General features: G+C 35.8%; 1 protein-coding gene and 1 long non-coding RNA gene across 5 annotated transcripts in view; one reads left to right on the forward strand and one right to left on the reverse strand.

The window, feature by feature from the left end:
* Positions 1–27,666, forward strand: part of LOC123878069 (solute carrier organic anion transporter family member 74D) — an 87,547-nt gene extending 59,881 nt beyond the window's left edge. For all 4 annotated transcript variants that reach the window (XM_045925115.1, XM_045925135.1, XM_045925105.1 and 1 more), the window contains 9 exons: positions 10,768–10,908; positions 16,750–16,881; positions 18,385–18,549; positions 18,985–19,110; positions 19,374–19,504; positions 19,835–19,965; positions 20,529–20,722; positions 21,347–21,523; positions 22,021–27,666. In XM_045925115.1, coding sequence (XP_045781071.1) covers positions 10,768–10,908; positions 16,750–16,881; positions 18,385–18,549; positions 18,985–19,110; positions 19,374–19,504; positions 19,835–19,965; positions 20,529–20,722; positions 21,347–21,523; positions 22,021–22,157 — 1,334 coding nt within the window. In that variant the 3' untranslated portion in view covers positions 22,158–27,666. The remainder of the gene's footprint in view (positions 1–10,767; positions 10,909–16,749; positions 16,882–18,384; positions 18,550–18,984; positions 19,111–19,373; positions 19,505–19,834; positions 19,966–20,528; positions 20,723–21,346; positions 21,524–22,020) is intronic.
* Positions 1,348–27,263, reverse strand: LOC123878108. The gene is made up of 3 exons (XR_006798753.1): positions 27,149–27,263; positions 15,167–15,173; positions 1,348–1,509 (listed from the first exon to the last, which is right to left on the reverse strand). It is a non-coding gene; the product is annotated as an uncharacterized LOC123878108 (long non-coding RNA).
* Positions 27,667–27,738: the final 72 nt, after the last annotated feature.

Raw genomic sequence — 27,738 nt, forward strand, 5'->3', positions numbered from 1 at the left:
TGCTAACGAGGTAAAAAAGTTGTAACGTTTTTGCGTTAAAAACTGGATGACAGACCGCCGAGTTTCTCAGAGATAAAGAGTGAGAAAATCATTCTGAACATCAGTAATAAGTAAATTTTATGTTCTAGTTGTAAATGGTGATAGCCTAGTGGTTAACATTGGCCTTCTAGTCGGGGGTTCGATCTTGGGTACCTCTTGCTTTTCAGAGCTATGTACGTTTTAAGCAATTAAATATCACTTGCATCAACGGTGAAGGAAAACAGTGTGAGGAAAGCTGTATGAGTTCTTCATAATGTTTTCAAAAGTATGTGACATCTGACAATACGCACAGGGCCAGTATGGCAGACTAAGATCTAAAGTCTAAACCCTTCTCATTCTGATAGCAGACCTGTGACACTAAATGATAGATTTACGCACAGAACGTTAATTACTTTAAAGTTAACTAAAGCTCTGGTTTGTTTGATCACGCCGAGTAAAGACTATTGTATAAAGAGTTGCTCTACAGGATTTTAATATAAGGTTCAGTTTATCTGGGGTTAGAAACTTGAAATTTTGAATATGTTCCCTTTATAACGTTAGCATCCTCTAAGAAAGGATGGGATGAAATTTCCAAAAATCCATTTTCCAAAAGAAAGGCATGAATTTTTTTATCCAAGTTGTGATTTTTTGAGTTACATCCACGAAAAGATACATTCCCTCATCGACTTTGAAAAACGCAGCTCGAGCAAAACCAGGGCTGGTCAGCTAGTTTTGTATAAAAATGCAAGTGGCAATATGAAGTAATAGTGTTTTGCCTCTAAATAGGTAGGTAGACTAGTGAATTATCATTCATCAAAGCGAAAGCCTTTTAAACTGAAAGTGGTATATTCCCTCTAATTCGCTGCCGACTAGGCTTCCCACCTATTGTGCCAGTTGTATAGAGCTGCTACATAATAGAGGCCTTTGCCCTCGCAGGAATAAGCTCATTACTTTTACTTCGGCGTTACTGTGTGGTTAGTACGAGGTTTTACATCTCTCCAATGTCACAGTTCACGGGTTTTTTTATTATTCAGATACAAGTTAGCCCTTGACGGCAATCTCACCTGATGGTAAATGATGATGTAGTCTAAGATGGAAGCGGGCTAAGCTGGAAGGGGTATGGCAGTTTTCATTAAACCCATACTCCATTGGTTCCTACCGGAACGCTAAATCGCTTGGTTCAGCAGTTTGAAAGTTATCAGCTCTTTTCTAGTTACTGTAACCTTCACTTTTCGGGGTTGTTATAAATTTTTAATTTACACTTGTTGACATTACTGTTGACACATAGAGCAAATATTTCGAGTGTGGTATCAAAATATATGCACTATACCACCGATTTTAATTTTGCAAGTTTTCCATTTGGAACTCTAGCTGTAGATGTGTGGACGAACTTGAGTTTTAAAATAAGGTAATTAAAGTCCATTTTATTTTATCGCTGAAGTGTTTCGATGCTCGAATTCGATCAACGTTGGTGAGTTGTAAAACCTCATACTAGGCACAGTACTGCGATAGTATCGATTTATGCGTGCAGCGTCTCGAGCGCTATTACCGACACCAAGCTTATAATTAGGTATTTAATTTATTCACTGCCTTGGGTAAAAGTTGCGGTGGTAACTTAGTGGTTAAGACGTCGGCCTTCTATTGAAGAGGTCGGGGGTTCCGCACCTCTAACTCTCCGGAGATATGTGCGTTGAAGCAATTAAATATTACTTGCTTTAACGGCGAAGGAAAACATCGTGAGGATACCTGTACGCCTGAGAGTTCTTCACAATGTTCTGAAAGGTGTGTGGAGTCTGCCAATCCGCAACTGGCTAGCGTAGCAGACCCTTCTCATTCTGTAAGAGATCCGTGCTTAGTAGTGGACCGGCGATGAGTTGATCATAATAATTATGAAGTAGAAATATTGGGTTTTCTTCCTGGTTCTCCGCAGTAAAATCTGCTTTACTAACCAGTGTATTTTTGGAAAAAAATGTGCACACTGACTTCGGATTACTAGAAATTTTAGGTATTTTTAACTGAGCTATAAAAACTAAAATAAAAGATACTCTACTTTAATTTTTTAACGAAACTTTGCTGTAAAAATTGGTTCTGTACCATATGCATCTGGTCTCATACATTGCAGAATAATTTTCTGTAACGAGTATCTTATTTTCTGCGCTATATCTCTGATGGTAATTTTTTCGAACTCGCCAAACTCGTTTTACGGGAGAGACAATGTCCATGTTAGCTGCAACGACCAAATAAGGTATCCAAATATATCTCTCTTGGACATGTTCATAGCGTTCAGTTCTATTAAGCTTTAATACGCGATCACGAAATTTTCGGTTTTCATTGATTTTCGATCAATCGTTATATTATGACCTGTACTATTATGTATTCTGAGATTACGATTATATTGCCTAACGTAACGTTTCATCTATTTTACTTTAGCTAATTTAAATGGCAAGCAAATCATAAAAATATGAAAGGAAAATGTGGCTGCCCGACTGACTGAATGATCCATCAACGCACAGCTCAAACTACTGGACGAATTCGGCTGTTTGGCACGCAGATAAACTATTACGACTTAGACATTCGTTAAGAAAAGATTTTTGGAAGTTAAAACCCCTAAGAGGGTAAAATAGGGTTTTGAAATTTCTGTAGTCCACGCAGATAAAGTCGCGGGCATAAGCGAGTAACAGATAACTTCTCGGATATGTGAGCGAACGGCTTAGTCCGGTGCTTAAAATATCTAAGTTCGATTTTTCCTTCATTAACCGACTTCCAAAAAAGGAAGAGGTTCTCTTTTTTTTATGTATTTTTATTATTTCACTGTAAACAGCGCGTCCTATCCTTACATCGCTTGTGCGTTTCTACATAAAAAGGCTTTGTTTCACGAAGTATTTTGATTATGGACTTTGGTCTAACAGTTAGACCAAGGTCCATAATCAAAATTTAGAGAGATTATTCATTATAACCCATCACATTTTTTTTGTCTTGCGTAAACTGTAAAAACTAAGGTCACCCAACATGTGTTTGCCTTTGCGGTTAAAACATAATAACTGCCAGTGGGTTATTATTACAAACAGTCACATAGACATATGTTCCGTCCGTTATATTACACTGTATAGTTAATAATTCAAATCCTGTGGATGTTATGTATTCACACAATGTTACTAAACATGTTTTAACTATGATATTACTAGGTTTACAAATAATTGAAATCAATTAGCGTCAATATTGTACTGACCTAAATTAGATTTATAGCTTGGACTTTCTTCGATTAATAAATAGATAAATTGATTACTTAAATTCAAATAAATATTCCGAACAGCTATAATATAAAAGTCTTCTCGGACCGTTGAGTGCAGTAGTAAATTGTATTGTTTACTTGAGTTATTTATCGTCCTATTTGATCTTACTGACCCCGTACTTTTCTTATCGATAGTTGGCACTGCTTGAGAACAATCGTATTATAATGCAGTGTAATACATACAAGTATGTAACTAGGTAGGTACTTGAGTAGATTTTTTTTATTCCCGAATATAACTTGAACTGTATGTAACTATGTATTATATTACTGTATGTTATCATCATCATCATCAATCGATAGACGTCCAATGCTGGACATAGGTCTCTTGCAGGGACTTCCACACGCTTATGTATGTAATATGGCTTCTGAACGTATTCAGTACGAAAAACAGGTGTTGCCTATCTGTCTGTCCGTCCGTGGTGTCTGTCAAGAAAACCTATAAGTACCTACTTCCCGTTGACCTAGAATCATGAAATTTTGGCAGGAAGCTAGGTCTTAGGTACAGCGCAAGTAAAGGGAAAAATCCGAAAACCGTGAATTTGTGGTCATATCACAAAAAATAAATTAAAATGTGTTCATGAACAAAATTAGTAGTCAATTTTCAAATTTTATTTTTTTCTATGCATAATAGTTTTTAATTTATCGTGCAAAATGTTGAAAAAAAATACCCGAGCACGGAACCCTCGATGCGCGAGTCTTACTCGCTCTTGGCCGGTTTTCTTTATCCGGCGTTATTATTCTTATTTCTAAGCCCATATCTGATATTAATTTTATTTAAGAGCTGAAGTGTTATACTAATGTTGCAATATTTTATTCATTAACCAGGCATTGCGTAATACCATTGTTTATCCATACTAATATTATAAATGCGAAAGTGTGTCTGTCTGTCTGTCTGCTACCTTTTCACGGCCCAACAGTTTAATTGATTCTGATGAAATTTGGTACATAGTTAGCTTATAACCCGGGGACGGACACAGGCTATTTTTATCCCGGAAAATCAAAGAGTTCCCAAGGGATTCCCAAAAACCTATCCGTTTATCCGATTTGTATGATTGGTACCGAGGTAGCTTGCGTCCCTGTAATTGACATAGGCAACTTTTTATCCCGGACAATCAAACAATTCCCACGGAATCTTTAAAAAACAAAATCCACGCGGACGAAGTCGCGGGCATCCTATAGTTGTTTGTTTATATTTCAGCCGATTTATTAAGAGATGCGCGTGCGTTTGTTAGTTTACGAAATGTGTCAGATGCGCTGCAAGCCGCTTGCACTATTTTAGTATTTAGGCCTGTTATGTTATACACAAGTGTAAATTAAAAATTTCGACGATCCAAAGTATTTGGATTTTTAGTTTTCCAAAACATCATTTTCAAATAAATAATTATGTATTAAGGCAACGTCCATCTTGACAGCTTGACATTTGTCTATTGACATAATATTATGAACCTAACGGTTATCTAACCTTCTTTTCTACAAGAAAACTAGAAAAGAGCTGATAACTCTTAAACGGCTGAACCGATTTTTTTAGATTATAGCTAAGAACACTCTCGATCAAGCCACCTTTCAAACAAAAAAAAACTAAATTAAAATCGGTTCATTCGTTTAGGCGCTACGATGCCACAGACAGATACACAGATACACAGATACACAGATACACAGATACACAGATACACAGATACACAGATACACAGACACACAGATACACAGATACACACGTCAAACTTATAACACCCCTCTTTTTGGGTCGGGGGTTAAAAATGATCTTTAACATTTCGATCGTTCTATTTTACGCAACGTATGTTACGTAGGTATATTTTAAGACCGCAACTTCGCCAGGTTTTGATAAAACTTTCGCCGGCAGGTAGCGGTCTAGGCTTAACAGAGAACTCTTCGACACCAGCTCTATACAAACGTAGTTTCATTTTCATTTGAAGCAGCCGAGTTTGCAAGAATTGAGCAGCTAAGAAATTTTGTAGGCACGTTATAGAAACTAATGTCCTGTGTTTGTGGTTTGCCAGATCAGTGTAACTTGTTTTAAAGTTAGACGGGTTTAAAGATTTATATACACTATGTGCATTCTTGAAACTGTGTAACTTTGAAACTGAATATTTTAATAGAAATGTGGAAAACCACACACATAGATACAAGAACGCATCTACATAATTTCATTGAGTTTTATTGGTTAGTATTCAAAAGATTCAAATTACGTTAGTTTGGAGCGCACTACGAATAAACTTCTCTCAATTCCGGTAAAACGAAGGCTTCCTACAGGATGTTTTAAAAAGTGTAATCTATGCGGACGAAGATGTGGGCAAAGTCTAGTTAAGATGTATGTACTGTGAAGGTTCTAAAATTAAATATCTTTAGTATTTCGGTCGCAGATCATTGCATAGTTGATTGTAATTCTGCGTATGTCTTAAGTTAGCACTGCAGCGCGCATGCGTGACGATGTTACTTCATAAAATGTGTGTGCATAGAGTGCATCCTAAGAATTATTGTCATACAATGTTAAAAGGTCTTAGTGGATTATATGTGACTAGTTGATACCCGCTACTTGTCATAGAATCGTATATTACTTTAAAAAAAAATATAATTTTCCGGCACGAAAAAATGGGCTTCGTTGAGAACCACCTCCTTTTAGGTTGAAGTCTGTTAAAAAGTAGCCTATGTTACCCCATGTCTTAAATTATATTCATGCAAGAAATCCGATGTTATAATTTTTATGGCATGATAAGTTAAAGGAAAAACCAACAAACAAACACACTTTCGTATTTATACCCGGTATTATTAGGATTTGTTCATAACTCTTTTAGTTTGTGGTTTTCAAAGGATTTACCAATTATAACGATTCTTTGAAACCTCCACCCACTCAGAATGATTCTAAAATAAAGTTTTTAGCTTAACATTGGACTCCGACAAATATGATCTGGCAACAGTGGCCGCTCAAATTCTGGCGTGAGACAATATTTATTTCATGTTGAGAATTTGTGACTGGTTCATCATAATAAATAAATGGTTATCATTATCATCAGTATAACTAACCCATCGTCGGCTCACTACTGAGCACAGATCACCTTTTAGAACGAAAAGGGTTTGGCCCTAGTTTACCATGCTGGTCAATTGAGGATTGGCAGACTTCGCGCACCTTTGCGAACATTATGACATGCAATTTTCTTTACGATGTTTTCCTTCACCGTTAAAACAAGTTAACGATTATAATTATAATAATTAAACGATTTGCTCCCAGATAAAGACAAATAGGAAGGTACCTATTTAAGCATACGAAAATTTTGATTTTATTGTCTTGCCAGGTGTGAAAAGCAGAGTATTCAACTTGGGGATAATGCTGTCTTAGTTTTGGGCACCCCTAAACCCCGTGCTTCACTCAGGATTCTAGATGCCCTCGCTACGCTCATTAATTAATTGCTTAAAACACACATAACTCAAAAAGGTTAGAGGTGCGTGCCCGGGATCGAACCCTCGACCTCCCGAATGCGGATGTCTTAACTACTAGGCTATCACGGTTCTTATAAGCTTTTACTTGGTAAAAGAAAAAAGTTATGATAACGACGCTGTAATCCCTTTGATCGGTAACCCTGCACTTCCGTAACTTGTGTATTTGTGTCAGTAGGCGGGATGTGGCCATTTCAGCTCATTCGATCGTTATTTTAACGACACTTGTCTCACTCACTTCTCTCGTCTTGGGATTTGTTGCTTTATTTTTACTTGCGTCTTGCGCTGTAAGTGCATTATGGCTGAAGTATACATAAACTAAAAGTTGACAGTTTTTAACCCCCGACCCTTATAAGTTTGACGTATGTATCTGCGTATCTGTGTATCTGTCTGTGGCATCGTAGCTCCTAAACTAATTAACCGACTTTAATTTGGTTTTTATTTTGTTTGAAAGGTGGCTTGATCGAGAGTGTTCTTAGCTACAATCCAAGAAAATCGGTTCAGCCGTTTGAAAGTTATCAGCTCTTCTCTAGTTATGTAACCTTCACTTGTCGGGGGTGTTATAAATTTTTAATTTACACTTGTGGTAATGTTAAATCTTATATTAAGAGGGGCTTTCATGGAAGCGACAACACGTTGGAGTGTAGAGCCTAAAATAGTGCTGTTTCAATAGATGAAGAAAATAACGTTATCTGTGCGTGTCACCCTTTCCCTTTAACCACACCTCACCCCGAGAGGCCGGGACACTGAATTTTGCTTGACAATATTTTTTAGTCAAAAATTGCAAAGTGAAAATTTCGACGATTGGAATTACGCCCATATTTCCCAAAACTTTTTTTATACAAACTAAAGACATTTGAAATTATTATAAAGTAATGTGTGACATAACGTTGTTAATTTTTCAATTTTCTAGTTTCTTATATAGTTTATTACGCATGAACAGTTCAATCACACTAATATTATAAAGGAGAAAGTTTGTATGTATGTGTGTGTGTGTGTGTGTATGTTTGTTACTCCTTCACGCAAAAACTACTGGACGGATTGGGCTGAAATTTAGAATGGCTGTAGATTATACCCTGGATTAGCACATAGGCTACTTTTTATCCGGGAAAATCAAAGAGTTCCCATGGGAATTTTAAAAAAACCTACATCCACGCGAACGAAGTCGCGGGTATCAGCTAGTTTACAATATTATGTCTTGTTTTATCAACGTAATTAACTGTTTTGCACAAAACCGTTACTCACAAAATCGTAAGTGCCGTTATAGCTAGCGTCATATTATCTGTGATATTAGTGCGATTGCCATTCACTTGTTACCTACATGAATCGAATGCAATGTGCACTTATGCAACTTTTTGCCTTATCGTGTTTCTCTTGTAATCATTTGTTGCGGTATTTGGTGTAGGTCAGTTTCCCCACTTCAGATAGATTAGATTACAAACATTTCGCACGATTAGTTGGAATTATTTTATTTTCAATACTACGCTTGATTTTTTGGCAGCGTGCCTTGTAGTGGATTTGCTCTAGTGCAGTTTGATGCCTGTATCTTTATTTATTAATTTTACTAAATTAGAAATCTTTTTATAATATTACAAAAAAAATAATAATATTAAAAATATAATATTGCACACGCCCATTACATACATCTTTATCGCATACAAGATACAGAAAAAACGTACAAAGGGTTCAAGGGCGGCTTTATCCTAAAGCATTCTCTTACAGGCCGAGTTCTTGGAGTATAGAGACATTGGTGCGAAATTCAGTCCATGAGACTCCTAGCATTATTCCTCCATGTATAATTTTTGAATCGCAATTAATGAATAGTTTTAATTGTTGTCGACAGCGCTTTATGAAAATATATCTTTCCTTGGTCTTTATCATGCCAAATGCATCATCCAGTGATATTTTTACACAACTGTCATGAAGTTTAAATATTTGCTCAGGTGGGTTCATTGAAACTGTCTTGTATCCATTCGCGTGTTATGGAAAGGAATTAGTCATCCTTCCTAAAACTATTTCTCGTCTATAGTGCATTGAACTGACGATTCCTTGCGTCCATAAAGATTTTATAGCTTTGACTCCTGACCTTCTGAAGATATTCTGTTTTCTTGTTAATCTTTTTACATGTGTACATTATTTGCATTTATGTTAATATAACAAGAGATGAGAACATCAGATTTAATTGATTAAATCCTAATGTATTATATTCTAAATTTATATTTTTAGTTTTCGAAATGATTCATCTCTATAATCGATAAAATTAAAATAAAGAAAACATAAAGGATCTGTATTTGTTAGCTCTAAATATTACTCTTCCTACTACTACTATTAGGTATTAATAACATAATTTGAATCCTTTAGTATAAAACAGTTATTTATAAACTAAAATTATCTGGAATAACACACAATATCTAATGAATCTTACCAATAAACTGATGAACTTTTTTGAGTGTGAAATTACAGCATTTATTTTGAAACAAGATTAAGTTTTCAATTTCATCCATAATATAGTACAGTAAATTGCATTTCTGCGAGTGAAGTAAATGAACTGATACATTTCCATTACCGGTCCCTAATTCAGTTGTTAAACAAGTTAAGAATAAGTTTAATGACGCTTTTCGTCATTTTCGACAGTGTTGCGTGCTATTCAGAGGTAGTCAGCGCCTGAATGTTCTTAATGATTTAGCGGAACCGGTGTGTACGGTGAAACAGATACCAAAAGTTACGAAGAATGCAAATCTTGTGCAGACAATTTTAATTTTTAATTAAAATAAAATTAAAACACAACCACTTAACCGTTCAGTCGATGCAATTTCAGATACTTTGGTACGCATTTAAGAGTACTTATGATTAAAAACTGCAGTAAGCCGCGGAGTTTTTTGAAGAACGGTTCTTGCAGACCATTATTCATTACAGAGACGTACGATGATAATGTGATCGTATATTTTATATTCCTTCGCCGTAGTGCGCGTAAGCCAAACGAGCTCGATTCGATTTTTGGCAAGCGTCGCAGGCGATTTCGGCGAAAGATTACATTTCGGACCTAAGTACTTGATTGTTTTTCGGTCACTCACCCTATGGCGGTTCTTTGTAATTTTTTTTATTTTAACTTTCAATTTAACTCGAAAAACTGGGACAGATATTTATTCAGTCATCGACCCCCCCAATTATTTTATTCTCCCTTCGAAGGCGCTGGTCTTTATTGATTACTCTAGGAGATTATGGGCGTATGAGATGTAGCTCTAAATCTAGGAGTTTGTCGGTCGGAATTCGCCCGTTGCTTGCTGCGATATTGTTGTTTAACGAGCTCTTTAGACGGCCGTAATTCCTGCGATGATTTGACGCCGTGCGTTCAATGTTCTACAATTAGCCTTCCTAGCTTGTAAGTCTATTGAGATAATCGGCACCGACTCCATTATGCGTACCAGTATCCAGATCAATTTACATAATATCAGCCTCCGAGTTGTTCATTACAGCCATTAATATTTACCGAGTCGTCTCACCAATAATGCATTTCCTTGAATTAATTCAATCTTCGTAGCATGCAAAGCGATTGATGGCTTGCATTGCATGTTTCATTCGATACAGTGTAGTTGGGTCCTCGTTGCGAAAATGAGCCTGCGTTACATAAATGTTGGTCATACCATCTGTTTTATTTACGTTGAACGTACACTTAAATGGCATGTAGAATATTAAATTTTATCTCAGCGGAACAATCAAGTGATTCCATCGTAAAAATTATCTTGTGACAAGTTTTACTATTCATTAAATTAATGAAAACAGTAATTTAGTATTTGTGGCATTCGGTTCAGAAATCAGTATTCAGTACCTATCGTAAATTATTTAAAGTTGATTTCTGAGACTACAAATAGAGTCCTTTTTTTGAATTTCGATTTAGGCAACTCTCTGCCGATGTTCCAAACTTTGAAGCTTAGAATCCTAGTATCCATCAAAAACGCATGGTTTCCTATAATTGAGTAAAATTAGATCTTCTTTGATTTCAGCTATCACAATTGGGACAAGAGTAATTGGACCGGCGCTAGGGTTCCTCCTCGGAGCCCTGTGTACGAGAGTATACGTTGATCCCCTCGCAAACCCTGAGTACGAGTACAGTGATCCAAGATGGGTTGGTGCTTGGTGGCTTGGTGAGTTGGTTTCTAATTATAATTATTTTCTACTAACTGATGCCTGCGACTTCATCCGCGTGGATTTAGGTTTTAAAAATCCCGGATTTTCCGGGATAAAAAGTAACCCGTGTCACTCCCCAGGTCTTTAACTATACCCATGCAAAAAATCATGTCGATCCGTTGCGACGTGATTGTAGGACAAACTAACAAACAAGCACCCTTCTGCATTTATAATATGGGTAGTGATTTTCCTGTGTTGCAAAAACTTTTCTTTGCCGGAGTTGAAATTATTTAAAAAGTAGATTTTATTATTATCTGGTTAGAAAATTAGACAAAAATAAAGATCATGAAGCGTGACTTTATTTACTTTTTCTAGTGCAACTTAAATCGTCTGTGCTTTATTAATAGCTGCTCCTGTAATTACCAATGTCTGGCTTTTGTTTTGTTTTTAGCAACGTAATCTTACTCATCGCGTGTTCAAGCTTCAAGTAATAAGTGATTTAACATTTTGTATCATATGTATTATGTATGGCGTAGGTTTTTTATAGAATTTACTTATCGTTGGCGTGCTTAATCCAACCGACAAAACATAAGACTAATTATATCTCCTTTGAAACAGTGTTGCGCCAACCCGCCAACACCACAATGCACTCCGTTTCACGCGAGCCGTTTATTGTTCGCACTGGCAATACTTTGTGCAAAAAGAAACGCAATGAATACCATAGTACTAAGACATGGTGATAAATTACGCTCACCATCGACATGTTTACCGTCTTTAAAATGTTTTTGAACCGATATTTCATTTAAAACACTTCTGGTTTTGTTTTCCAGAATGTTTTCATTCTTTACTTACTTTATTGCATTTCAACTGTACCGCAACCCACAAGTTGACTTTCAACAGTAAACGTTCCACATCCTGGATGTTATTGCTTCTTTGACGGAGCAACAGAATTGAAGAGAGGCCGCGGTAATGTCCCATTGTAATATTACCACTGTTCGGTTTAGGAGCTGGAATTCCTGCGTACACACATCGCGGAACTGGCAGCTACCGTTACTCAGGCATTGGCTCAGATTTGCGCGCAAAATTCACGAAGAAAGCATGCACGTGACAAAACTGCTAAGCGGATGCGTGCAAGTGGCCACTGTGTAAAATTTGCAACTGACTTCAAACAATCGAGTCCTTAATACCTTTAGGGCACGGTTCGGATTTCCTTAATATTTATTTTGAAACAGTGTTTGTCACGGTAGAAAACTGCGTCAGGCGTGCTTTGACTAGCGATAAACTGAATTCGCAAATACTCATTGAATGGTTTCCGCGTATTTCCTTATTGTTCGAGAGCCGTATGCTTGTCAATGGAACCTGGAATTTTAATAAGCTTTTTTTTAATGACACTTTTATTTCCCTAAGTGCCACCTTTATGAATTCTTGAATCCATACATTGTTATCTCCTATCGTTCTTTATGTTACTATTAAGTAACTGCATTATCATCGTCATAAGTTTTTTCTCGTGCATAAATTTCTCCGTTTACATAACAATTTTGGGCTCAATTTTTTATTATGTTCGCTATCGCAAAGGCTACTCTACAAAGTTGTGTGGTTCAAATGAATCGCCGCATGATTCTATTTATATTTCTATCTTTATCGGTAATCTCTGATATCATACGGCTTTCCAACAAATGTAACAGCCTTTTTAATACACGTTTTGGATTATTAAAGATCATTCAAGATCAAAGAAAAATATTTAATAAAGAATTGCTTCGAATGTACATCATATCGTACTATGTATAAATTAACAAGAATTCTATAGAATATTGCCATATTGCGATTACAAAAATCATTCGTTTTAGTGCCTTGGTGTTTGATAATGATTCATCGGGAAAAAAAGGATGAGAATAGGTGTTATCGTTACAGATAGCCAATAGCAATCTAATTCGTGACTGAGAGTAAATTTCATCTTCATGTCGCTATTGAGGTTGTCGATACAGTTTTGAGGCGACAGTTCTCACTTTTTAGTTTGCGTCAGTGCTACGCGACTAGTGCATGCGTTTCAGCGATATGGAGGACGGCGAGTGCAATTTTCACTCGGCTTTCGCTTTTTCTCGGGCGAGCCGCTGCGTCGTCACGGTCCCGCGCATGCTCGACGTTACATAATGCGTTACATCACGCCGCGTCACCACGACTAAAATAAGCGCTCTATCTACACGGTCACGGCCAAGGCTGCCCTGTTGCCGACAATTATGCCATCGACGCCCGTAATGAGGATTTAGTGGGTGGACACGCGACCGCCGCCTTGCTCACTTTTACTTTTAAACCGGTTCCGTGTTGACCTTCGTCTCCACGCTCTATGTCAAGAGGTTGCTCGTTGTTCTCCGTTTCGGGATTAACTTTCAGTACCCTATCTTCAACTTCAGGTTTCTCTTTGATTTTCGGTCGCCTCGCACCATCCTCTTGATTCAAAACACCGAAATACTAGGGCGCATTAAAAGAAGAGAATGATTCAATAATCGATATTGGAAAAGCGTAAACAATTTAAATCGTATTCGTACTCATGTACCTGCTGTGTCTACTGAACGCCCTTGACTGAGCGTCGACCGGGCGACCTTGTAACACGTAAATGTTTCTGTTTAGATTTATCATCAGGATACACGTTTCTGATTGGGCCTGCGTTTTCTTTCGATTTATTATTTTCTATTTTTGCTGTTTGTTTATTGAGTACTATTTATGTTGTATGAAGCTCTTTTAATGATTAATGCTCTCTGTGTTTAAACAACCTTCGAATATTTAAAACAAGAAAACGGTGAAACATTTTTTGGTATTCATCATGCGTTTGAGGGTGAACAATCATTTGAATAATAAAGCTTTCTCACATCACGAGGAAAAACCAATTTGTTAGGCGGAGCTGCGTGAAGTTGAAAGAAAGAATGATAAAGATAATATCCCGATAGACTCTTGGACCTTATCCAAATTCTTTAAAGTACTAAAAGCTCTTTCCATTAAAGTTAAAAGTATGCAAACCACTATAGTCGATTTGAATGCACCTGATATGCGAGGTGTTGGGTGCGAGGCGAAACCAGGACATATATTTGGTGAACTCAGACCCCATATCCACTATTTCATCGTCCTTTTGTTTAACATTATTATTATTATGCAAAATCATGCGTTTGAGTTGTTTAATGTTCCGATTTAAGATGTATTTATTCTATCAGATTTTTCTTTAAACTAATCGTCGTTTTGGTATTTTTGTAAACGGCGTTATAATCTTAATTAAGTATTCTTACAACGATCCAAAGGAACGCGCGTAGTTCTTTATCTACGGATTAGATACTAAAGATATGCACGTGACATAGTATTCAAATAGTTGTACTTGTCGAGATTATATAATTTAAATTAAGTACTGCCAATTCCCCGAGGCTAAGTTTAAGTAAGTAACTACTATGATTTGCAGAAATTATAGTTATATTACTCTTGAGTAATTTACATTTATAATTGCTTAGACTATTCATATTCGCTTTGCAACTATTGCTTATCGTAAAGTTATTGAACAGTTTAAATTTTTAAGTAATGTAGAGACGTCAGTTGTATTGATAGGGTTAACCAAAGATCAATTTCAAACTACGAGTAGGTATTCTTAATATAGCAAGTTCGTGCGATTCGGATGGTAATTTTTCGTTATGTCATGGACGATTTGCTGAGACTTTACCAAAATCACTTGTTGCTTTATCAGTTTTAAGATGATTAAGAGTTACTCTATCATTCTTTAAAACATTGTTTCCACTTTTATTTCTTGAGGACGTTGAGTTAAAACTTTTGCTTCAACTATTTAATGATGATCTAGTATCAGTCAATTACATCTTCTCTCTCTTTCTCTTCTTCTACTCTATTCTCTTTGCTCTACTCCTTTAAAACAGTGCTTCCACTTTTTAGCTGTTGAGAACTTTGAGCTAATACATCTTTTGTTTCATCGTAAGTGTTTACCAATTAGAATATTCCATATCCGACGCTGATAGCTCCAATAAACAAAGAGAGAGTCGTTCATTTCGTATTTTATTTTATCATCAACATTTTTTTTGCCGTCAGTCTATAACACAGTTTTCCTGCACGTATTTGCATTAGTAACAAAACCTTGAATAGGTTTTATTGAACTTCTTAGTTTGATCAAAACTATTGTAATGGGTTTGAAATTGTAAAAGTGAGTGTATTTGAATGTTCGCAATGTTTAGTAGGAAAGTTCATAATATAATTAAGGAGGTTATTAGATCATCGATAATTTAAGACAGGTACACTATTCAAAGACACGTCTGTTGATCGAGCATACAAAGTAAAGTAAAAGATTAAAAACGTTTGCAAACGTGCAACTTTGCCCATTGCGGGTTCGATTTCATTGGTCGATAACACAGTGAATATATTCACTGAGTTATATACAGCATATATATAGTATATATATTATATAGAGCTGTATATATACAGCATACGGAGATATCCCGCAAGCGGCGCGGGATGAAGACCAATGAGATTTGAATGTAGGCGAAATAGAAATGCATCGACCAATGAAAGTGGTTTTTCATATTATGCAGGCCTTATTATAGCATGCGTTTTAGAAATTATCTGCATCGTGAATTCTTTACCGGGGCCGGCGGGGTTGCAAACATTTTCAAAGATGGTTCATAGAGTTGATTCTCGTCTTGGGTTACATCAGTTTTAGGTTGAAATGATTGTTAACTTATTAAAAGAATTGAATGCTCTAAAGGTTACGCGCTTATTCTTCGTCTGAAGCATATCTATTTGTTTGGTTTTGGGTTTAGTTAGTTTCAAATGTATAATAGTTCGAAGTATACTAAACATATTATACAATTTATTCTAAAATTATCCACAGCCTCAGGAAGTTTTATGTATGTAAATCATGTCCAGAGAGGCGTAAAACTTTTACATTCTACGTTTATATGTCCTTTATCATTTTCAAGAGATATAGTTGATATTAAATCGATATTTATTATGTCCATAAATTCATACTGGTAGACTTATATGACTAGTTGTAAACTTGATCTCAGGAAGTGGTAAATATTGTTAGCATGTTGGAAGCACTTGGAGATTGTCTTTGGATCCATATAAAAAATATTTCTGTAGTTTTTTGGGAATGTACCTACTAGTATACCTTGTGATGTGTTGTAATATGTTATTTATTTATGGGATACTAAATGATGCCGACAACATTGTCCGCGTAGAATTGAGTTATAAAACTCCCATGGAAACTTTTTGATTTAGCCTATGTCCGTCTCCGGGATACAAGGAGTCTCGGTACCTTTCGTCAAAATCAGCTTAGTGTCGTAAAAAGGTTACAGGCTGACAGGCAGACAGCGCCATAAATGATAACAGAAAAGTCAGAATGCGCTAAACTCTAGCAGAGAATGCTAGATCGTAGATATATGTCGCGGAATTTGTCGACTTTATAATTTCTTGAATTTTTTTTTATCTTTAGTATTGGTTATCACACTAATATTATAAAGGCGAAAGTTTGTATGTGTGTGTGTGTGTGTGTGTGTGTGTGTGTGTGTTTGTTTGTTACTCCTTCACGCAAAAACTACTGGACGGATTTGGCTGAAATTTAGAATGGAGATAGATAATATCCTGGATTAGCACATAGGCTACTTTTTATTCCGGAAAATCAAAGAGTTCCCACGGGATTTCAAAAAACCTAAATCCACGCGGGCGAAGTCGCGGGCATCGGCTAGTTTCATATAAAACAATTTATATGAAATCAATAAAATCATGTTACGAGAGCTATATCTTTTCAACTAGCCATGTGGGATTTCAACTATGCTCTCACCAGAACTATTTAGTAATGACCCTTTTCTTTCCAGGCATGGTGTTCATTGCGGGTTTCATAGTGCTTCTGTCTGCGTTGATGTTCTGCTTCCCGCGGCAGATCAAACCGACTCTCCTGCCACCGCCGCCAAAGTTCAACACAGAGAAAAGAGATCCCTTTTTCAAAGGTATTTTACTCTAGATTACTTACAATAGTTTTTCTGCGAGCATCCAATGATCACATCCAATGATACAACTATAATTTGACTATCTGACAATATTAAGCAATAACAAGTGTAAATTAAAAATTTATAACACCCCCGACAAGTGAAGGTTACAGTAACTAGAAAAGACCGAAAAGACCTGATAACTTTCAAACAGCTGAACTGATTTTCTTGGACTATTCCGCGCCTACGATCTAAAGTATCTGAGTTTTCCAAAACATCATTTTCAAATAAATAATTATGTATTTAGGCAACGTCCATCTTGACAGCTTGACATTTGTCAATTGACATAATATTATGAACCTAACGGTTATCTAACCTTCTTTTCTACAAGAAAACTAGAAAAGAGCTGATAACTCTTAAACGGCTGAACCAATTTTTTTGGATTATAGCTAAGAACACTCTCGATCAAGCCACCTTTCAAACAAAAAAAAGTAAATTAAAATCGGTTCATTCGTTTAGGCGCTACGATGCCACAGACAGATACACAGATACACAGATATACAGATACACACAGATACACAGATACACACGTCAAACTTATAACACCCCTCTTTTTGGGTCGGGGGTTAAAAATGACGTACTGCACTAGCATAATAACAAAACATTGATAAGAATGTGTCCTAGTTTAATTAATGATAAATATAGTACATATTGTAATAGTTGACTTTAGTAATTTGTGTCACTGAAATGATTGTTAACCATGTTACCGCAGTACACCGGCCCAAGCGGTGCTCTTCCCCCCGGACGCATCAGAAAGGGACCCGTAACACTCAGGCACACGGGGAGGTTACCTGGCTGGTACCCCAGTCTTACTCTGTCCTAGCAAAAATTAGCTTGTCTCTTTCCTGTCTGGGATAGCAAAGAGACAAGCTAATTTTTTGGTGCTTATGTTTTTAACTCTCGCTTATGTTTTTGCTGTAACTCTCGTTTGCTAAACCCAAATTTCTTCAAAAAGGTAGTCAAAAATGCAAAGTTCAACGACTTTAAATCCAACCCGAAGGACTGTTTTCGTACGCACTAGCACAGTTTTTGACGCTTAGTTGTAGGGCAAAGTGGAATATTAGTTACACGTAGGATGGTTTGTAGCTAGGTGTGAATACTGCAAGCCTAGACCTGAGTCAAGTCTCTTGTTTTACTAAACCTGTCACTCTAATCTTTTTTTCTCTCCGATTCATTTGGGGTCAGGCCTCCTTGTACTTACGTAAGCGCCAGGACTTTTCCCCCTGGGTTGTCACTGATGAAATGTTCAGAGATTTAACGTCTCTCTCAACATTGGACCACTATTTGGATTGTGGTCGTCCTCTCTCTCGTGGCTTAGCAGGGATATTCAGTACTTTCTTTATTGAGTAGACATCGCGTCTTCGCATGATACGCCCGTAACATCGGAACCTACTCTATTTAAGTGTCTGTATTTCTCTGTAACAAGGTCATATTTGCCCCATAATGTCCAGCAAAACTTTTCAGATTTCTTCGCAACAATCAAAAGACAGCTAACGAATGACATCCTGATGTGGCGGACGGCGTCGTCAGTGCTGCACCTGATGCCCATCAGCGGCGTGTACTCCTACCTGCCCAAGTACCTGGAGCAGCAGTTCCGCCTGCCCACGCACGACGCCAACCTTGTCTCGGGTGAGGTACTACGATTAACTTACTTGTTTGCGACGATCTAGAGGCAGCTCACGACCACATCAGGCTTGTACTTAACCTGCCCAAAATCTCTGGCAGCAGTTATGCCAGCCCATACCTTTTTCAGGCGTTTAGAGAGTTCTCAATATCTCTAATGGCTTAGGATCCTGGGCGGAGGAAATGCTTCTTTATAGAGTTACGCTCGTTCCCGCTTCTGTTCTATACCGAGCGCCAAGACAGCTGGATCATGTCTTGAAATTGAATACTTTATACGCACAGAACATGTGCGATTTTTTTTGTTGTGTACTTTGATTTACTCATTATAGTGTGTGACTATAATTAGTAGATCAAAGTTGATAGTATAATTTAGTAGATGATATTTATACCTAATAAAAAAGTCGTTGTTGTATATTTGAGTTAGTGTTGTCTGTTGTCCAGGACTGGGCGGCATCCTGGTGATGGGGCTGGGTATCATTACGTCAGGTGTAGTGATCCTGCGGCTGGTGCCCACGGCGCGCCAGGTAGCCGCCTGGACCGCCGCCACCGCTGTCATTTATAGCGCGGGTAAGTTAGACCAGCAGCAAGTTTTGACTGCTATCCAGGGCTGGGTGGTCTCCTGGTGGTAGGGCTAGGCATTATCACGTCAGTAATGGTGATCCTGCGGCTGGTGCCCACTGCGCGCCGACCGCCACCACCGCTGCCATTTATAGTGTGGGTGAGTGAGACAGAGCATCTGGTAGGATCAAACCGAGAGCTCCCTCACTCTTGTTCACTCTGCTATAGGTGGGAAAAGGAGAAGAAAATAAATTGATTGTCGTTTGTTTCAGGTATGGTGGTGCTAATGTTCGTGAGTTGCCCGGAAGAGAGCTACCGTGCGCTGACCCCCGGCGCGGCCAACCTGTCGTGCAGCGATGCTTGCCACTGCGACGGCGCGCCATACTCTCCAGTTTGCGGACAGGTATCCAATCTTTTATTAGTTTTATTGGTAACTCCAAGATGGCGAATTTCAAAATGGCTGCCATGCAAATTAAAAGAAAAAGTATGCAGCGTTATATCTTGTACGATGGTACGGAACTTTTGTGTGCAAGTCCGACTCGCTCTTGACTGGTTTTATTCAAGTTACTTGTCAATGAAAATTTTATAATTGATCTTTCAGTTAAAAATGAAAAAGTACCTATTATAGGGTTTTTTGGAAATTCCACCCCTTCAACGTTTTCAAATATTCTATCAAGCCGAGGTCAGCTAGTCAAATTATATCAGTACATAAATGGTAAAATATCTATTCTAGGATTCCTTCACATACCAGTCGCCGTGCCAGGCGGGCTGTGTGAGCAGTAAGCAGTTAGACAACAGCACATGGATGTACTACAACTGCTCCTGCATCGAAGTCACGCTGCAAGGCGAGAAGGCTGTCAAAACGTGAGTAAGACTGCAATAGTGAATAAGCATCTTCTCGGCAAGCGCGTTCCAACCTAGATAGATTTTATCATTGCTCTGTTTGTTAATTCTCAATTTGTCATAAAGCGCAAGCCGATGTCACAATAAGAAAAAATGAGAAAGCGACAAACCAACAAACAATTATGTTTGTCCTTTCATCATGCCGCGAAAAAGTATCGGATCTACGTGATTTTTTACATGGTTATATACAAATTGGTATTAAGAGGGCTAAGGCGTAGGGAGTAAGATATTTTAAAGATATTTCTATATACATTTAGATTCTACAGGGGTGACATGTTCACTTAGTGACTATAAAAGTATTCTATAAGACTATAAAAGTGAGTATAAAAGACCCTATAAAAGTGTAAATAAATTTGAAAAAAAATTGCCAAATGTCTGGAGAGCGACACAGGTTGTTTTTCATCCCGGGATTGTACGGGACTTTTAAAAACCTAAATCTACACTGTTGAAGTCATAGGCATCATCTAAAATCATCCCATCAAAACTAAATTTGAAAGCTTAATATAGAATTTCTTTCTTTCCAGCATTGAACGGTTCGGGTTATATGACACTCCATTAGACTACCCTTCCACTGGCTTTGCGGTGACGGGCGAATGCGGCGGCGGAGCTTGCAAGCAAATATACGCTTTTATTGCGATATTTGCGGCCGTCATGTTCGTGCACGCGAGCGGGGAGGTTGGCGCGGTTTTGCTGATCATACGATGTACAGACAAACATGGTAAGTTGTAATCACCGTGACCTTTATCATTACCGTGGTGGTTGTCATTACCATAGCTGTTTCATCATTACAATACCCACCATTATCAGCATCATTGTGGTCGATGGCGGTAGAGCAAATATACGCCTTTATTGCGATATTTGCGGCCGACATGTTCATCCACATGAGCGGAGATGTGGGCGCTGTGCTGTAGGCTGATTATATGGCATAGGGTAAACATGATAAGCAATTACCGTAGTCATTGTGGCTCAGTCTGTTGTGTAAAATCTCAATGATATTTTTTTTTCTCGTCGGCTTTACACAGATTAGCCAATGTCAAGTTTGTAGTTATTTACAAGTTAGGGAAACTATATAAGTATGGAGTATTCGTCTGTGCCACTCGCCGACACACGCGCTTCTTTCCTTTCGAGCGCTTCCCAGTCAGTCCCACCACCAAAAAACACCAGTAAAACACAAAACCGGCCAATTTTAACAAAAAAAAAAAACACTCCAAAAAGGCACCACACGCGCGCCATCAAACGCCAGTACAGACGAAGTCCTCTATGATATTAGTGTGGTGTATGATTACCATGATCACCATGGTGTGAAACAGACGAGTCGTTTTTAGTGTGTCTTTGTTCGCAGACAAAGCGATGGCGATGGGCGTGATCCAGTTCGCGATAGGCGTGTTCGGGAACGTGCCGTGCCCGATCATCTTCGGCGCGGCGGTGGACGCGGCGTGCCGGCTGCGGGACCGCGCCTGTGGACTGTTGGGCGGCTGTGCCTCGTACGACAGCGACAGTTTGAGGCATTTTTACCTCGGTGAGTATATTATGACTTGAAAGCTATTATAAATTGTATATTTACAGTATAATATATTAATATTAAATAATAACGTAGGTGACAAACAAGGACAGTGTTGTTATATAACAATTCGTAAGTGGGTACTTATTTAAATAGAAAGCTTTTTGTTATAAACGTTATCAAAGAATGTACTAGTTTGTAGAATGAGACTTAGGTACTAGTTTTATACCAATACCATGTAAAACTTCATTTTGTGAAGTTCAGTAAATAAACGGCTATTATTATTATATTTACAGTGGATGAAGTCGCGGGCAAAAGCTTTTACTGTAGTTTGTAAAATTAAAAGGGGTCACCTTCTTGGCTTCACTAACGCTGTGAATGCCAGTGCGGTCTTCTGGCGGACAGAATCAGCTTGTAGACTCTAGACAGTATAATCGACATAATCTGTGAATAGGGTATAGTCATTTTATCGAACCCATAGCGACCAATCGATTAACATGTATACTTTGTTCCAGGACTATCAGCCGGGCTGATGTTCCTCGCGTTCATCATGGACCTGCTGGTATGGAGTAAGGCGGGTCGTATTGACATGAACCCCGCTGACCGCGCGCCCGACGCCGCGCCGCCCGCGCGCTCCGACACGCCGCTCTGACCCGCCGCACCCACTGCACCCTTCACACCCACCACACCCACGACACCCACCACACCACTCTCACCCACAACACCGACGCGGCAGCCACGCCAGACATTCTCCTACGAGTCGCATCTCTAACTTTATATATTTATTATTTAGAGTGCGAGTTTAGGTACATATTATTATTCTGACGTTATAGTCGTTAGATACTCGAAATTTGTCATCTTTGTCGAGACGTGCGATCTTGTACTAAGCTTTCTGTAACCAAACAATAATTTGTAACTATGACGTAAATCTCAGAAAAGAGTATCTATGCAAACGGGGGAATGGGGGTTATCCAAATGACTCTTGTTGTTGTTGAATGTTCTTCGAGTCTAGAATTGGTACAGAACTATTAAGATATTATTGATTATATTAGTATTACAGTTGACGCCAGGAAAAATCTGATCTTGAATCGTTAAATAAATCACCCAATATATAGACATATAGTTTACTATATAAACAAATAGTGGGTGATTTATCGATTTATTTGTATGAAGTGAGGCGCGACGGTGGGTGTGTCTGTCGCCGCGTGCTCTATATATATTTTGTGACTGGAAGTTGACGAATGGAATGCCTTATCGAGTTGTTTTTATATCATCCGACATTCGCGTCTCGAACTACGAATATTATAACTTTGACCATTATCATAATCGTCTATGTAGACACGGTGCGTTGTTTTTAATGACGATTTTTTAGGTTTGCAACATTGAATTAAAGATAAAAAAAATGTAAATATAAAATACTATTTAGAAAAATATTTCTAGAACAAAAATCGTGTTAAAAATTGTTTTATATTTAGCAATATTATGTCTTTTTAATCTGTTTACTAATACTTAAACTGTCATAGATGGATCAAATGATAAACTTTTTGAATTTTACATCATCCAAATTTCGCGTCTCGAACTACGAATATTATAACTTTGACCATTATCATAATCGTCTATGTAGACACGGTGCGTCGTTTTTAATGACGATTTTTTAGGTTTGCAACATTTAATTAAAATTAAAAAATAAATGTTATTAGAAAAACATTTCTGAAACAAAAGGGGCGTTAAAATATTGTTTTATACTTAGAAATATTATATTTGTTTAATCTGTTTAAAAATACTTAAACTGTCTTAAATGGATCGAATGAATATTTCAAATCAATTTATGGGAAAATACTTATTTTGAGTGTTGCCATATTATTAATTTATTGCATTAACTCTTTTTAAATTTTTTGAGCAAAGGACGATTTTGAATAATACTATACTGCAATAATGACTGAATAATATAAATCGAAATAACTATGTTCATTGCATTTTTACTTACGCATTTTTTAAACTAGTTTTGTTTTTATATTATTTGCTCAATTTTAATATAGAAATATACATTTAAAGTACATGATGTTTTATGCATAATAATGAAATATAGAAGCTCGAAATTTGTTTGTATAATATTTTTTGTTTTATAAAAATAGTACAAGATTTACATAAAAATCAACTTTTATAAAGGGAAATAAGGTCTGGTTTAGATCCGCGCGAAAAGGATGGTCCCATTTGTTATCCAATTTTGTTTGGAGCAAAAGAGAGTCCTAATGTTAGACCCTATTTTTGGTATAAGCATAGTGATAATTTTTTCAGGAATTTTTATATGGAATCACAATATTGGGTCTAGTTAATGTTAAGCTAGGTGTACACTCTTTAATAAAACAATAAAAATGATTCTTTATTTTATGTATATCTTACGTCACGGTTTTGTTAGACATCTGAAAATTACACAATTAAAAATGGAAAAAATCTAAAATAAATACGACAAAGAACTATGAAATAACAGTTTACTACTTTACATTTAGTAACAGGTCTAGTATCAGAGCTTTTGCAGTATAAACACCTTAATAACATTAAGGTGTTAATACTGAAACATTGTAATAAAAAAAAAGAGTACACTTATGGGAATTTCTACAAATCACTGAATCGTACATTATTAATAAGTTTAAATGTTTAATAAATACCCAAATATTAGCCCCAACAAAAGATTTCTTACAAGACCTCAATACATTTTTTTCGATTATTGCGAATTACATGGCTAGTGATTAGACATTTATATTAGTTTAGTGCAAGTTTTTTTATACAAATTATTTGCTAATTATTTCTGTAAATATATTAAATATTAATAAAATTGAACATGTAATCACATAATAATATTAAATATTTTTAATATAGGCATCTGTTATTGTTGTTAGGACGTTTTGTTTTCCGTATATTTATATTGTGGAGTTGTATTTTTTTAACATCACATGAATTGTGGCCAGTTGAAAGTTTTTACGTAATATTATTTGATATACTTACCGAATTAAATTAAAAAAATATCGTTTCACTAACTTTTTCAATTGTTCATTTATATTATGGGATACGAAAATCAAGGTAGTGATTTTGGAGCGATTTTTTTACAAGATTATTTATAATCGGCATGTAAAATATTCCTAAAAATTATCTTCTAAGTAGGTATCGATAATGTCTGACTTTACTAATTACTTGTTAATATTATATTTTATACCGTTTTTTTGTGAATAAAATAAGTGGAAGTATTGCAAAATAATAAACTTTTATAATGGCCGAATATTCTATTATCAATCATGCAATATTATAATTATATTGTGATAATTATAAATTTTTAATCATTAAATAATTATCCTTTCTTTTGAAAGGCTAACAAGGCTGGGTTGAGTGTAAAATATGTAGGTAAAATACAGTAGTAGCTACGGCTGGATTACAAATTTTTAGATTAGGTAATTGTTGTGTATACAGCATAATATTATTTTCTTTTTTACTGTGATTACGAAAAATCACGTAGTATATTTAGGTTAGAATTAATATTAATATAGTACATTAAAATACGTGTGACTTAAGTCGCCCATTATTATAGCGTATAGCGCCGTGCAATAATGAATATATACTTGCTTAAGTCACGAGTATAGAATTTATATAATTTTGTAGCTCGTGTGAGCTACACGCACGTAAGGTTTATCCTTAAATGAAGTAGTTCATTATTGCACGATGTAAAAATGGATTACTTAAGTCACGGATAAGTGCAAGTTTAGGTCACGCAGGCCTATAAAATATACTTTCAAGTGCAATAATATGAATTCTATCAGGTAAACAATAGAGCTAAAATACTTTTACCTCACTGCCATGTAAATAATGGAAGTTTTTTTACTAAACTTTGTTTATATTATGTACGACCTAATATTATTTGGGTACGTTAACGAACTTTAATGATAGCTGTACCCGGTTTGTATTTCCTATTTAATATTTTTTAATACATTTTACAAAATGCGTATTGAATGAAATATTATACAAAACATCACAATCTACCTACATTATAATATATTGCCCTGTAAGTAAAACTCTTGTATGTACATATATTTTAATAAATTAGTCAGTAAATGTATATAATTTTTCCAATAGCTGCGTGTTTTACATAAAGCGACACTTGTATACTACTAAGAATTTTTAACGCTTTACTATAAATAATTCAAATAATATTCCTAAAATTTACATAAATTAATGTGCATTATATTTGTGCAATTTTTTTTTATTAAATTAATTGTATATGAATCTTAATTCTTATAAAAAACGATTGCTTAATTAGGTCAAGTTCAAATGTATATGAAATTTTATTATATCAATTTTTTATATTTTATAATATATATTAACTATCAATATAATATATATTATTTTACCAGTTTGGTGCTAAAATTAAACGCAATATAAGTAAAATTAATTGAGGTTTCAGAAGGTGTTTATGTGCAATCCCTGTACTATTTATTGAATTTTTTTCACGTTATAATTTGGCCATTTTATATAATAATTAAATACTTATTAAATGTTTGTGTGGCATTGTGTTTGGCGATTTTATATTAATAAATAATAATAATTAATTGCTTATTTACGATTACGTATATTTTAGTAAAATGTTCTTACTGTGTTCTCTTATTTATCGCAAATATTTAGGCCTAGCAGAATGAAATTGTTGTTTGTTGGCTGAATGTTTGTTAATATACCTAGCTTTTTCTTTCTAGGATCTTGTATATTTCTTCATCATAATAACACAATTTTACTAGTCTACGTTTTAGACCTTATTTTAATATAGGTCTATGATATGGGTATATGTATATCGCAATGTTTTTATAAACCTTTTCATATGCCTAAGATCAAAAAGGCACACTGCAAAATTTGTTTTATATATTTTAACAAATGTTGCACATTTTGCAAGGTAGCTTATGAAATAATAAAATGAAATTTCGAACAATTAATATTTTGCATCTTACGCGGCATTTACCGATTAATGTGTACTCTACCAACTATATATTATATATTGTATTTATATTTAAATACTTCCTGCAAAAATATTTAAATTATTTCTATACGTAGATATGCCGTTTCAGTGAGACAGCTTGTGAGGTAGGGTACGGATTATGGAAGGGTGACAGATGACGTAAAAATCAAGGAATTCAACGTTGCTCTCACTTTCCCGCAAGGCCCAATTACCAGTATTTTTTTTTCGTTGCGTTGGTAAACCTTATACCTATAATAAACCTTTAAACCTTTGGTAAAATACCGTTTACGAAAAAACTGTTATGTTAAAGTTAACAAGTAACGATAAAAATAATAAATCCCATCCAACTATTAATATTATCTAGATACCATCATTAACACCGGTAAAAGTAACGATACTTATACCGGTTATTATACTTTTATCTCTATCTAATGATGGCGTGTACAAACTAGCGTCTTCGCTCAATGCCCATTTACCGTTAAATAACGATAAAATATAACGTTAAATCATATTGGTATACCGCTTACCGCTTGGTATTGGTAACATTATGTTTCGGTAGTTCTAACGTTAAAAAGTTAGTAACGGTACCCGTCCCTACTCTACACATACACATTCAACCTCACGAATAGTCTCATTCATTTCGATACAACTGTAGTTGAGATATTGTGTTGGCGTTCTTATACATCGTTATGATGTCTTATTAGGTACATACTTGTATATGAGCATACAAACTTAAAAAGTCACTTATTGAACAATTCATAACTTTATAATTATATTTCATTTTTTATACTAGATTACCAGATAAGGTTTACCATCGGTCCAACTCGAAAGTTCCCGAATAAAAACTTATTTGATTTTCTATAAAATAAATATTTGGATAAATATACTTACTTATTGTTTGTATGCTTATATATAAAAGTTGATAAGTTAGTTCATTAATTTTAGTAATAAAAATTTACCAAAATATCACAAAGAAAATGTTTAAAAGAATGCAAACATAGCAAATATTGACTCTATATTTGCTATTTCTGCGATTGTAATATTTTTTCACGATAATAATCTAAGTTTTGAAGTGGGCTTTTTTATATGAATTTGTTCGTTTTAACGTAAGGCCGCGATTACAATTGTAAGTTTTAGTCATGTAAGTAGCTTACGTAATTAATTGACAACCATTTTATTTACTAATATTATAAATGTACTTAAAAAGTGTTTACATCATTAAAGGGCGATGAAGATT

Source organism: Maniola jurtina, chromosome 2 (genome assembly GCF_905333055.1).
Source record: "Maniola jurtina chromosome 2, ilManJurt1.1, whole genome shotgun sequence".
NCBI lineage: Eukaryota > Metazoa > Arthropoda > Insecta > Lepidoptera > Nymphalidae > Maniola > Maniola jurtina.